The sequence below is a fragment of the Agelaius phoeniceus genome, chromosome 1 (genome assembly GCF_051311805.1).
Source record: "Agelaius phoeniceus isolate bAgePho1 chromosome 1, bAgePho1.hap1, whole genome shotgun sequence".
Lineage (NCBI taxonomy): Eukaryota > Metazoa > Chordata > Aves > Passeriformes > Icteridae > Agelaius > Agelaius phoeniceus.
The window spans coordinates 57,379,197-57,391,703 of record NC_135265.1 but is presented as its reverse complement, the minus strand read 5'-3'; the positions used below and the strand labels follow the sequence as shown (position 1 = coordinate 57,391,703).

General features: G+C 40.1%; 1 protein-coding gene across 3 annotated transcripts in view; it reads right to left on the bottom strand.

The window, feature by feature from the left end:
- Positions 1 to 12,507, bottom strand: part of ADCY1 (adenylate cyclase 1) — a 161,156-nt gene that overhangs the window by 106,119 nt on the left and 42,530 nt on the right. For all 3 annotated transcript variants that reach the window (XR_013182603.1, XM_054642300.2, XM_077179438.1), the window contains exon 2: positions 8,756 to 8,905. Coding sequence is in view for 2 of the 3 variants with exons in the window: in XM_054642300.2 (XP_054498275.1) it covers positions 8,756 to 8,905 (150 nt within the window). In the remaining variant the exon portion in view is untranslated. The remainder of the gene's footprint in view (positions 1 to 8,755; positions 8,906 to 12,507) is intronic.

Below are 12,507 nucleotides of genomic sequence, written 5' to 3'. Positions count from 1 at the left end.
CTCATGTTCAGCTGATGACCAGCAAGCCCGGGTCTTTTTCACCAGACAGCTTTTCAGCCACTCTCTCCCAAGTCTGTAAGCACTGCAAGGGCAGGTCCTGGCACTTGGCCGTGTTTGAACTTTAGTCCATCAATGCAGCCGGTCCAGATCCCCATGCAGATCCTTCCCATTCTCTATCAGGTCAATAGTCCCACCCAAAAATTTATCTACTCTACTCAAAGTAAGCCAGCGTACATTACATATAAGAGTTTAACCTGGGTGGCATGACTGTCCAACATGCACACATATATGAGAAAAAACAAACTGCAACAAACAACAGTCCAAGACATCTTCCTGCTTAGCATGAACATGAGTGACTACATGTGTACTGGAAAACAAAGTTAATGCACCCTCTTTTTATCTTTTAAAATATATAATAAATCTTTATAAAGAGGTATTTAAATTTATAAATCTATAAATTTCTGATATCTTGTGACATAAAATGGAATGGCTGATAACCAATTTAATTTATATATTTAATTTGCTTTCTTTTTACACAGAATTAATAGAGTTAATTTTCTTCACAGTGGCTAGTAGGGTGCTGTGTTTTGGATTTGTGCTGAAAACAGCGTTGATAACACAGGGATGTTTCAGTTATTGCTGATCAGAGTTTACTCAGAGCCAAGGGATTTTCTGCCTCCCACATCATCCTACCAGTGAGGAGGCTTTCTATGCACAAGAATTGGGGTGGGGACAGAGCCAGGACACCTGACCCCAAATAACCAAAGGGATTTTCCATCACATATGGAGTCATGCTCAGCATATAAGCTGGTGGAAAAAAAGAGGAAGGAGGATGACATTCAGAGTCATGGAATTTCTCTTCTTCTAGTGACCATTACATGTAATGAAACTCTGCTTTCCCAAGAATGGCTGAACACCAACCTGCCAATGGGAAGCAGTGACTTAATTTCTTGTTTTGTTTTGCTTGCATGCACAGCTTTTGCTCTAGCTATTAAAGTGTCTTTATCTCAATCCATGAACTTTCTCACCTTTGTTCTTTCTATTCTCTCCCCCATGCCACCATGGAGTGAGAGAGGGAGGAAGGAGCTATGTGCTGCTTAGTTGTGCTTGGGATTAAACCACAGCATTTACTAACATCAGAAAATTTCCAAGGGATGAAATAAAGTTCAACCAAATAGTTATAGTAATGACCTAGCCTGGTCTTATGTGTTGTTTTTTTAAAATGCTTTTATAGACTTTCCTTAAGTTTCATTTTGTAAAATAAAGGCATGCAGCTAGTGTAATAAAATTACAAGGTAACTAAAATATATGAACTTTATATGATTTAAAAATATGTGTTTTTATTCTATGTTACCCATTTTGTTATTTATGTTACACTTTGGAATTGCAAGTCTAGTAGCAAGGTGCGTCTCTCTCTTATCCTACAGCTGTGCAGCCCTAAGTTGAGGTGTCCTCTTGTAACCACTCCCAAAGAAAAAACCTCATCTTCTGTTTTAACAAAGAGCTCAGGATAGAAGGGTTGAACTGCCCTTGGATGTGCCTGTTACTATTAGGGATTACTGCCTGTAGGTTAAAAGGTTAGACTACAAGCCTCACTTTTACTTGGCCAAAGTCAGATAAGAGGAGTCCTGGTGGTATGCCAAGCAGTGTAGCTTCTTGCACTAACTGGATTCAGATAAGATGTTCATTCTGCAAACCAAGAGGTGCAACAGATCTGTAAAGTTAAAACACATTTATTTGTTTGCTATACCTTTCCTTGCAGGAGGTTACAAGCAACTCCTAATGACTTCAGGTTGAAGCTAAAGCCTTAATCTATTTAGTCTGAGTAGCCCTCAGTTTTATTATTTGCTCTGTGAAGGATAGACACATGCATGATTATTGCAGGAATGGAGACTAACAGGTGCTGGTCAGCAGAAAGCTTCTGGGCAATTATTGCTTTGTGGGAGAGAGAAATGTGCCTCCATATCTCTTTTTACCTGAGAAAGGCAGAAGATGGACCAGGGATGTCATGTATTTCTTTTCTGTGTAAGGATCTAAGCAGCCAAATGGAGCAAATGAAGCAGATACCAAGATAATTTCTAATCTCTGATTTGGCTAAGAGACACTGGTGGTCAGCCTGTGTAAGTGGGCCTGAAGTCCAGTAGTTCAAACTGACAGCCTGAAATTGCAACACTCCTTATTTCTTGCTTTGCCTGATCCTAGTAAAGAACAAATAGATTTTTGAAGATAGAATTTCCTGTGTAAGACTGTAATTTGATGATGGAATAGATACAATTTTAAGCTGTTCTGTAACATAGAACATAGTAGCAATGTTGTATAGGCTCACCCTGCTAGCTAAAATTAGTCCACCTATGTTTTTCAAAGATCATACTGGCTAGCTTTTTCAGAGGACCAAGTATCACCACATACCTTGCACTCTGGGCAAAATCAGTATCCCTTCCCTGCTGCATAATTTGACAAGAATATGGTTTTGCATCCACACATCAGCCATGTGAAATTTTTGCTGCAGGGTGATTTGCTGATGCATTCTGCCAGTATGAATGGTTACAGAAACAAGGCCTGTATTAATGATAGATTTCATATATTCTTCTGCACTGAAAAAAAAGATGCAATATTCTGAGAACAAAAAGTATGGGAAACATGAGGAGAACCTGATAAGCATGATGTCAGGCACTCTAGAAATTACTTCTGCCTGGGGCTGTGCAAATAACTAATTCCTTCATTTGGTTGCTGAATTGAAAGGCTAAAAACCTCAGCAAACTGTTATCCACTACCAAAACAAAATCCAACATGATTTGCTTTATTCAAAGTTAATATAATTTTTCCCTTTTTTCATAAGGGTTTGAAATTAAACACAACAGACAAACCCACTGGAGGGCTTCTGTAGGAGTCATCTTTTTACTCAAATATACAGGAGGTGGTACAGACATCCAAAATGCAAAATGTCTAGATCAAATTGTTTTAAAGGGGAATGAAGCAGAGAATTCAAAAGCAGTAGTTCAAAGTATGATGCAGTGAGATGCATGTTATCTTTTGTTGACACCTTTTCCATTTCTATGAATAGTTATTAATCAAACCTCTGACTCAGCAGTGACCCAGTTACTACATGCAACATTAAGGACATTGCCCTAAATTGCAGAAGACACTTGTAATGCAGACACATATGCATGCAGATATTTGCACACAAAATTCAGCACTGCATAAGGAAAATTTAGCTAGCTACACATTATCTGGTGAACATGTATGGAGGAACTGCAGACCATCACCAAATTTCTAGTCTGTCTCCCAGAACCAGTGTTATTGCAGTAGCATGGTTTTGAACAATACTTCAGCAAATCTGATTAGTCTAGCTGGAGTGGCAGTGTTGTGGTCCTGAAGCTAGACACAGCTGGCTGTCTCAGCCCCAAGCTTCCTAATTCCCAGTAATTTTTAAGTGCTTCTTTCAGGTTCTTATATTAAATAGATTAAAGTTTCATGCATTGTAATGAAGTACAGAACTATTTCTTGAAAGACAAGTGCCACCAATAAATACATTTCTCCAGTCCCAACAGTTTGGAAAACTAGATTTGATTTCACAATTAGTTTTTAAGATAGCAATTCACTCATTCTGGATACTTTGCTATTTTCCAGTTGATTTTCCGAGGTCAATTCTAATTGTAAGGAAATACAAAAGTAACATTTAAGATGGAAGGAAAGATCTAAACAAATGGCTTGAAAGAAGGCTTTATTGTGCAAACATACTTGCATGTACTTATGAAATTAAATAATCGGTGAAAATATTTAAGGCAGTTTTGTGCGCTTTGAAGGTTTGCATGAAGTCAAATATTTTCCCAGCTTCCTTATATGAAAGCAACAGGCACTTTTCATATCAACCTGTGCTACAAGTGCATTTCACCAAGGAAAATTATGTGTTTTATCCCCAAATTTAGTGTATAAATATGCATAAAAATATTCTTATTGGCAGGGCAAGAAAAGGAGGGAATGTGATTAAGATTCATTACAAGGTTGTAAAGACTGGGCTAGGATGTAGCTTCCATACATCAGGAGACCAAAGACATGACAGGCTTTCACCTTGGAAAGAGAGATGAACAGGGTTATGAAAGTCTACAGTGTTGTGAGTGGCATGGAAGAGGTTACTGCAGAATGATTACCAATGTCACAAAACAAGAGCTGGAGAGCACAAAATCAATTCATCAGACAACAAATCTATGACAAATAAAAGGCAGTTGTTTTATGCAGTGCATACTTAGAATATTAATTAGTACCCAGTTAGAGTGATGACCATAAAACTGTGGGGATGACAAAATTATAAAGATGCTGAAAGAGACACTTGGAAAATGAGAGTCTGAAGGTCTTTGAAGACAGTGGTCCAGTTGCTTCTCAAATTAAGATGGACTCAGAAGAATAATCGTATCTCTTCCTTGGAACACAGCTCCACTTCAGGAGCTACTATACCTGCAATTAATACATAGTGAGCCACATCTTCCTTATATCCCTTTTAGTCAGATGGCAATCAGTTCCATCAGCAGCAGACTCCTTTTTCTGTGTTGAATACATCCCCCATTCCCCATCCCTACTTGCTCCTTTCTTTCTTACTTGTGAAGGAGTGAAGTACTGCTGGGAGAACAGCTGGGATGTCTTAAGATCAGGAGTCCTTCAGGGAGCTGGGTGACAATGCTTTTTTTGCTGTACAGGCAAAGGATGATCTGGAATTAAGGAAGTGGACACAGAGAGATGGTGCAGTGGGAGTGAGGTGAAGTGCTCACATGCTCCTACTGAGCATGAACAGAAAAAACAGAATTCCAGGGAAAGGGACCCACCTCACAATAATTATTCTTAGCTCTTTGCTCTGCAGAGGATGGCTTGCTGCTGAGATTTATAGATAACAAGAGAAAAGGTTTATCCCAAGCGAATGATTGTTACTATTTGCTCATTATCTAAAACTTGGTTCTTGGCCTTTGCTTCTGGTGGAATTGCAATCCAACATTCAGCAATGCAAGAATTGGATGATGCTGCCATGAAGACCCGTTATTCATTGTGACCACAGATAATAGATAACAGGGTGAGCGTTACACTGAATATTAAAATAAACAGAATCTGTCTGCTCCCTTTCTCCCCAGCAACACTTTCAAGGCTGTTTGCATGAATCCAAAAATGCGCCAACGCAAGATATTTACTCTTGCTCACAAAAATAGTTTTATCAAAATTATCCTTTGGGGCTATTACTACAAATACATCCCATGAGGAGAATTCACTGTAAGTAGGACACAGAGGAAGAAATCTCACTTACAGCTTCATCTGTGGTGTCTGTCTCACACAGTCAACACCTTAACTCCAGAAAACTGTGTCTGTTCAAAAGTCAAGACCATGTTCTTTCCTTTCCAGTAAAAGATTTGCACAGAAATATCAGGGAATGATTTTACCATTTTGGGTCACAATTCTCAGTGTTAAAGGGCTATGTTTTCTAGGGCAGATCATTAGGATGAGATAAGAAAGTCTGATGAAAACATTCAGTCCTTTTTAACATGTAATGTTGATACTTCAGAGAACAAAAATACAAAACTGATCACAAAAATTGAACTAGGTCAGCAGCATTTCTTCTCCTCTCAAAACACTCTTGAGTACTGCCAGCTGGAAACTCAGAGTATGTTATGCCACAACGACTGCAGAATAATTTTGTAGCCTGTAATTGTGTTTTAATTCTCACTCTGGTTCTAGAGCTATGCTAATATAGTGTGAGAACAGCCACAGAAAGTATTTTGGTGGTACTTGTGACAGCTAATTAGCATATTTCACACCTGCACTGAGTTTTACACTGTAATACATAAAACTAATTTCACAAGTGTAAGAGAAAAATTTATTCTCTTTCCTGACATGTACACTGCATTGGAAAAACATTTGCAGGATTATCTAGGTACACTATCAACAATAATGGCAATTATGTGTAATGTTATTGCTTTTGTTGTGTTTCTACATGCATGGATAACATACAAAATAAGACAGATTCCTAATGTGTTAACAAGAGAAACACAAAAAATCAATTTTGTTTTCATGCTGGATCCCAGAAGTAGGTTTTCAAAGACAGAAATGGCAGGCTTGTTTAAATCCCATAGAAATTCACTTATGACACATTTATGCCTTTAAGAAGTCTGCAGCTTTGGATTACAAAAGACTAGAATTAAATCTGAAGGCTTTGATTCTAATACCATTTTTACACAGCCAGCAAAGTCATGCAGTGTTCAAAGAGATGGCTACTTATTACAGAGTATGTTCAGCTCACAAACAACATATTCACTTAATTCCTAACAGAAAGACTTATGGACTTGTGTTACTCCACGCATAGGAATAGACTTGCTAAAGAAATTGCAAATGAGGGAAAGTAAAATTGTGTGAGGTACACAAGCTTTGAGGACCCTACCATCTTGTTTGGTGTAAGTAACCACCACACGTCACAGACACGTTTTCTGAAAAATCCTTTCCTTAGGATTTTTTCTCCTGAGAAGCTGAGAGGCCTCAGGAACAAAATGTAAACAATGGTTATCTGCTGCTGTGGAATGCAACAGGTGGATCTGTGATTGGTCTCATGTGGTTGTTTCTAATTAATGGCCAATCACAGTGAGTTGGCTCAGACTCTGTCCGAGACACAAGCTTTTGTCATCATTCTTTCTTTTTCTATTCTTAGTTAGACTTCTGATTAAATACTTTCTTTTATTTTTTTAGTATAGTTTTAATATAATATGTATCATAAAGTAATAAATCAAGCCTTTTGAAACATGGAGTCAGATCCTTGTCTCTTCCCTCATCCTAAGACCCCTGCGAACACCGTCACAACCACGCCACAGAGGTATTCCAGTGTCACTCTCTATTATCACCTATACAGAAAGAAAAAGCTAGTCCAAACCTTACACACCAACAGATAATAGCAGGTTTAAGCTATGACAGGTTTAAGCTATAAAAGACAAAGATTGTTGTCTTTTTCCCAACCTGGAAGTGAAACTTGAGATAATTTTTGTAAGGAGGTAATATAAAAGGGGAACTTTATTTGAAGGCCTTCAGAAGCAGTTATGGAAAAATGTCCACAAAAGCCCATCCCTCCCCAGGGATAAGTACATTTTTAAAGGTTCAGAAAATTAGCATAATTGACAAAAAATACCAATTAGGAAGACAAGTGGTGATGCAATTCTCCCCCAAGGCCAAGTCCCTTCTCTGGAGCCCCCCCTTCAGCATTTGTTGTACTTTGCCCATGAGATTTATCTCAGAGAGTTGTTCCGAGCCTTGGTTCCCAGGAAGAACCAAGATAGCATGGAACCTTGTACCCCCAGGGCTTGGAGCTCTGGAATATGTTTTGTCTTTTGCTTAGGGAAAGGCCATGGAAAAGTACTGGGAAAAGTAGCTACTAATACAATGGGACAGAGTTACAAATATGTTCCAGTGTGATGCCATTTCCTGTTTCACCTATCCCAACCCCCCAGGTGTGCCAACCTCTCCTTTCCCCTCCCCCTTTGCCCTCCTGCTGAGAGCTGTCCATCAATCTTAACATTCCAGCAGGGTCGTGGTGTGGTTGGCAGAAGTTCAAAAGATGCCCCTCAGGTCCAGGCTCATTGGCCTGTCCAAGTGTCTTTATCCCTTGAGCCTTCCCCTCCTCCCACCTGGTTGGTGCCTCACCTGTCCCTTCCCATCCCCCTGTCCCCGGGCTTAAAAGGAGATGGGACCATGTGGTCTGGATTCTGTTGGGAGCTGTTACAAGATTCAGAGGTCTGTCATCCTGGAATAAAACTCTGGATTAAAACTCTACGGCAGAATCCTCTCCTGTTTCTCTTCACCGCCACCTGAACCTTTTCCACCAGAGGTAAACTGACTTTCTACTATGCCTGGATTTGTTCCGAGTGCCTAGCTGCAGCATCCAGCAGGCCAAAGGTATCTCTGAGGTAAAACACCACAGCTGCTGCCTTTGGCCCAGCAGCAAGGGTCAGACGAGGCCAGGCATGTCCCACCCGGAAATATTGGGATTAATATTCCATACAAATATATGCGTGAAAAATACAGAGAACATATAGAGGAAAAAAAAAAGGGAAAACCCAAATGGCATCAAGATCTGTGAGTAAAAACAGCAAGGTTCACAATAAAGCATTTTCTTTGTCTATTGTTTCCAAATATGCTTGGAAGGCTGACTGATAAAATTCTATGAAAAAAACTATCAAATAACTGAGGTGATTTGTGAGATACTGATTGCTATCACAGTTATTCTTAGTTGTACAAAAATATATATATTCATTCTTCTTATCAATTATACTTATTCAGTTACCAGTGTAGCTCCTTGTGCCCAAAATGTTGACTTTTTTTATCGGTGCTATGAAGGCAAACAGGCTATAAAACACTCAGTGAGAAGAAAAGTATTTACAGTGCATCTAACACCCACCCAAAAAACATCCATACAGATAAATAACCACAATCTTATATTACAAAAGTACGTTGGCTTTGATTTAGCCCTAAAATAGATCCCTCTGGCACTGGAGCTGACAGTAGCTGTGGAGTCAGCCTGTACCTTCTCTGAGCTTTGCAGATGAAGAGTGAAGAGTGTGCATCCTCTGGGGAGGAAGACCTGAAGCAGATAGGGGAAGGCAGCATTTCCTATGCAATAGAAATACACACATGCCCTAGCATACATTTGGCAACAATGTCCTGACCTGTGGTTCACATAGCTACAGTCATCTCAGGAGAAACAAAGAAAAATAAATAAGTTTTAGAAACTGACCTGTTTTTCATTTTCATCCTCCAGTCTCAGCCTGTCCTCAATGCAGTTCCTGGCCTGAAGGAATGCCTTCCTCTGAGCCCTTTCTGTCAAAATCCTCACAAAGACCCCATACAAATTTACACTGACAAAAAGGATTGCATTGGCCACAAGCTGTAAGAAAGAAACAAAAGTAAATGAATATTTTAAAATACAGATTTTTATTTAACATTTCTGCTCAGCAAGGATATATTAAAAAAAACCCGTTGAAAACTGTGCCTTGCTAGCCACATCACTGATACCCCTTCCTGCACAGAAACAATTACAGCAGCTATCACAAATCTGGACAAGCTATATTGCATAATACAGAATTTTGCATCTGCTGGAGTTAATTTCTTTTAGCTTATCATCTTCATTCATCACCATTTCTTTCATCAGCCCATTGGCAGATCTGTCCATCTAATAAGGAGAGCAATATCATCAGTATTTGTTCAAATATACCCTGAAAACTGAAATAGTTTTTCTATGCCTTTGTAAAGAAAAGATATTATTGTCCCTTTTTTAATAGTGGAGAAGATACGGATTGACAAATTTGTGACTGCAAAAAATGTGTGCCTAAGTACCCCAAGCTTTCATATTGTGTAGTTTGCATTTGGAAAATCTGTTTCTCTTCCCCTATCCACTGTCAGCAACCATATTGTACTATTTGAGAAATCATCCAAAATATCGTTGGTGCTATCCTGCAGCAGTTCTCTCAGAAAGTGCTGAGTCCTTTCAGATGTTGGCCCTCAGCCCAACCTGAGGCCCACCACTATGCAGTAATCAGTGACCACGAATTACTTTGGAACTACTTCTATAAACAGTGTTTTTGTGAAGGACACAAAAAGACACAACTGCCTTTCTGGGTTTTTTAAATGTTTTAACAATATGTGATAAAGTTACTTAACTAACATAAATAACTGAACAGTGGTTTGTACACAACTTTCGTATCAAAGGCAATTCTGTCCAAGTTTCTCACCATATCTCTCAAACATGTCTTCAGATTATAATTTCTGCAATGCAATGTCTATTTAGTTAGGAGAAAGTGGTGCCTTTTTACCCACTGTCTTTTCAGTCCCAGCATCCTTATGTACCCTAGAGCCTTCAACAACATCATGATAAGGATTCATGGTACTCACAAATTCCCAAAAATCAGAAATAAGCTGGCATTTAAACCAGCCAAGAGGGACCAAAATAAGAGCAAAGAAAGACATTACAGCAAGTAACACAATTCATGTTAAGTTCCTATGCACCTAAAATAGTTGAAAAAGACCATATAACTGACATTTGTTTCCTTTTTCAAGGTATACATTTCAAGGTAATACACCTCTACTGTTGCATGATCTACCAGCATAAATTGGAGAGGGGACAATTTCTTTTGATTGCACATTATAATAAGTCAAAGTGTACCAACAACATAATCAAATTTTAAGAAAAATAAAACCACTGATATTGTTCTTCCTTAAGAAGACTAGGGTTGAAGGGTTTATGGTAAGCCAATATGGTAAACAAAGATCCAAAATGACATCCCTGATATTTTTGGAGAGACTTTGGGAAATGTTTCACTCTGCAAAAATTAGCAGGAAATTTCTGATGTGCAGAACTACAGGTAATAAACATCCTACCTATTCACTCAGAATAGTGGGAAGAATTGAAAGACTCATTCTGGGTCAGTTCTACAGACCTTCATGGATTCACAAGTCCTCTTTTACCTTCAAACCTGGTTGTTATTAGTCAACAGGACATCAACAACAAATCCCCAGCAAATGTTCTCACCAGCACAAAATCCAATGATAACCTGTCACAATAAAAGGAGTTGTGTCTAGTGGTACTTTCCCCCTCAGTTATCAAGAAAGAAACAATTATCTCACAAGAGCTAAAAGCAGTGAGGAATGGTGTTATAGCTTCCTCCCAAGAATGGCAAAATGTAGGTGTCACAGTTTGATGCTGGTGTAATGCCAGTGCCCCCATGAAAATAGATTCTCCCTGGTGTCTGCTGTGAGATGTGACCAGGAATAGAGCAAAGCAGGCTCCAACTTAGGAATAAAGAAGAGAAAACGTTATTAACTTACAACTATATGTAAAAAGAAACACACAGAAAGAATGAAAACCTTCCAAAAACATTCCTCCTCCCCCCAACAAATTTCCAATACATCCATCCCTCAGATCACCAACTCTCAGTCCATCACCACCCTTTAGATAATCAATTCTCAGTTCATCAAGGAGTGAGAAGTCCCTCTTGTGCTATAGGCTTCCCCTGGAAACACAGTTGAGACCTCTTGTGTTTCCATGTCACACGTGGCACCGCCTGGAGATCATTTGCCATCGTGACATCTTCCTTCAATGTCCAGTGCTCTCACCACTGCACATGAACCAGAGCTGCTTCTTGGGTTCCCCTTTTAAGGATGCTTTGTGCAGTTCCAAAAAAAATCACAGTCTCTCACTTTTGGGACACCAATCCCCCCCAAAATTCACACCCTAGGGCCGAGGGATCTCGAGAACAGAGATCTTCTTCATCCCCGAAGACGGAGGGCACCACCACCCTCCTCACCGGTCATCTCTGTTCACGCACTCCTTCACATAACATCACTGCACTCTCTTGGCTCCAAGTCATTGCCTCCCCCTAAATGCAGTCTTTGTGTCACAGGAAAAATGGTTCTGCCCATGGCTATACAAGAAAAGTCCAGGCAAAGGCCACTCCATCACCTCCTCCCACCTAAGATTCTTTTCCACTTCTCTCGTGGCCCATTTCCTCTTATCTCATCTCTATCTCTCTTCTCATTCAACTCCAAGAGGACCAGCATTTGTAAGGTTTCCACCATCCAAGGAAAGGGTTAAAAATCTCAGGCTCTGCCTCTCTAGAACTTCCATGGCTGCCCTGCTGGGCACCTTCTCTGCCGCACCCACCCCCCCTTCTCCCTTCTCCTTCTTGGCTGGCCGTGCAATCAAATTTCAAGGTTCTTTCTCTTTCTCTCTTTCTCTCTCTCTCTCTCTCTCTCTCTCTCTCTCTCTTCTCTCCCTCCCCCTGGAGGCTGGGGCGGGAGGGCGGGGAATGGCTGCCCATTGGTGCTCCTCTCGGTGCTCCTCCACCCTTCCGTTCGGCAGGGGCCTTCTCCTCCCTTCTCTGTCCAAGGCCTGGCCTACCTCACCCGGCCGCATGGCTTCCCCTGCCCCGCCCAGCCCACAGCTGGGCAGGGGAGCTCTGACCTCCCTCATGGACTGGACGGAACCCAAGAGAGCTTCCCTCTGGGAGTTCCCTGCTTTTAACCCCCTGTGTTCTCAGAGGCTTATCCATGTCCTCAGTGGCCACACCAGGGCCAATATTTAAATCTGAGCAGCTATTGGTTTGACCACGGCATCCCAAAAAGCTCACTTTTCAAACCAGGACAGCAGGTTCATCTGCATTCTGATTAATTTTAACCTCACAATCTCATATACCACTTACTTATATGCTACTTCAGATGACAATACAGGTAGTAAAACTTTGAAGATGAAATGCAGTACCTGAGATGTTATTTCATGATACAGGCTGAGCATAGTCTGCAATTCCCATTCTGCTGCACTTTGCTTGATCACAGAGAACTGTTTGAGGTATATCAATTTTTTATCACAAGTTAACACCTTCTAAAATGAAATAACTGTAGAAATTCCAGTGGAATCCTATTTTTGGAGACATGAATATGACCACACTCACCTTATCCTTGCATTTTATCATGCCCAAGTGTAGTGTATTTTAA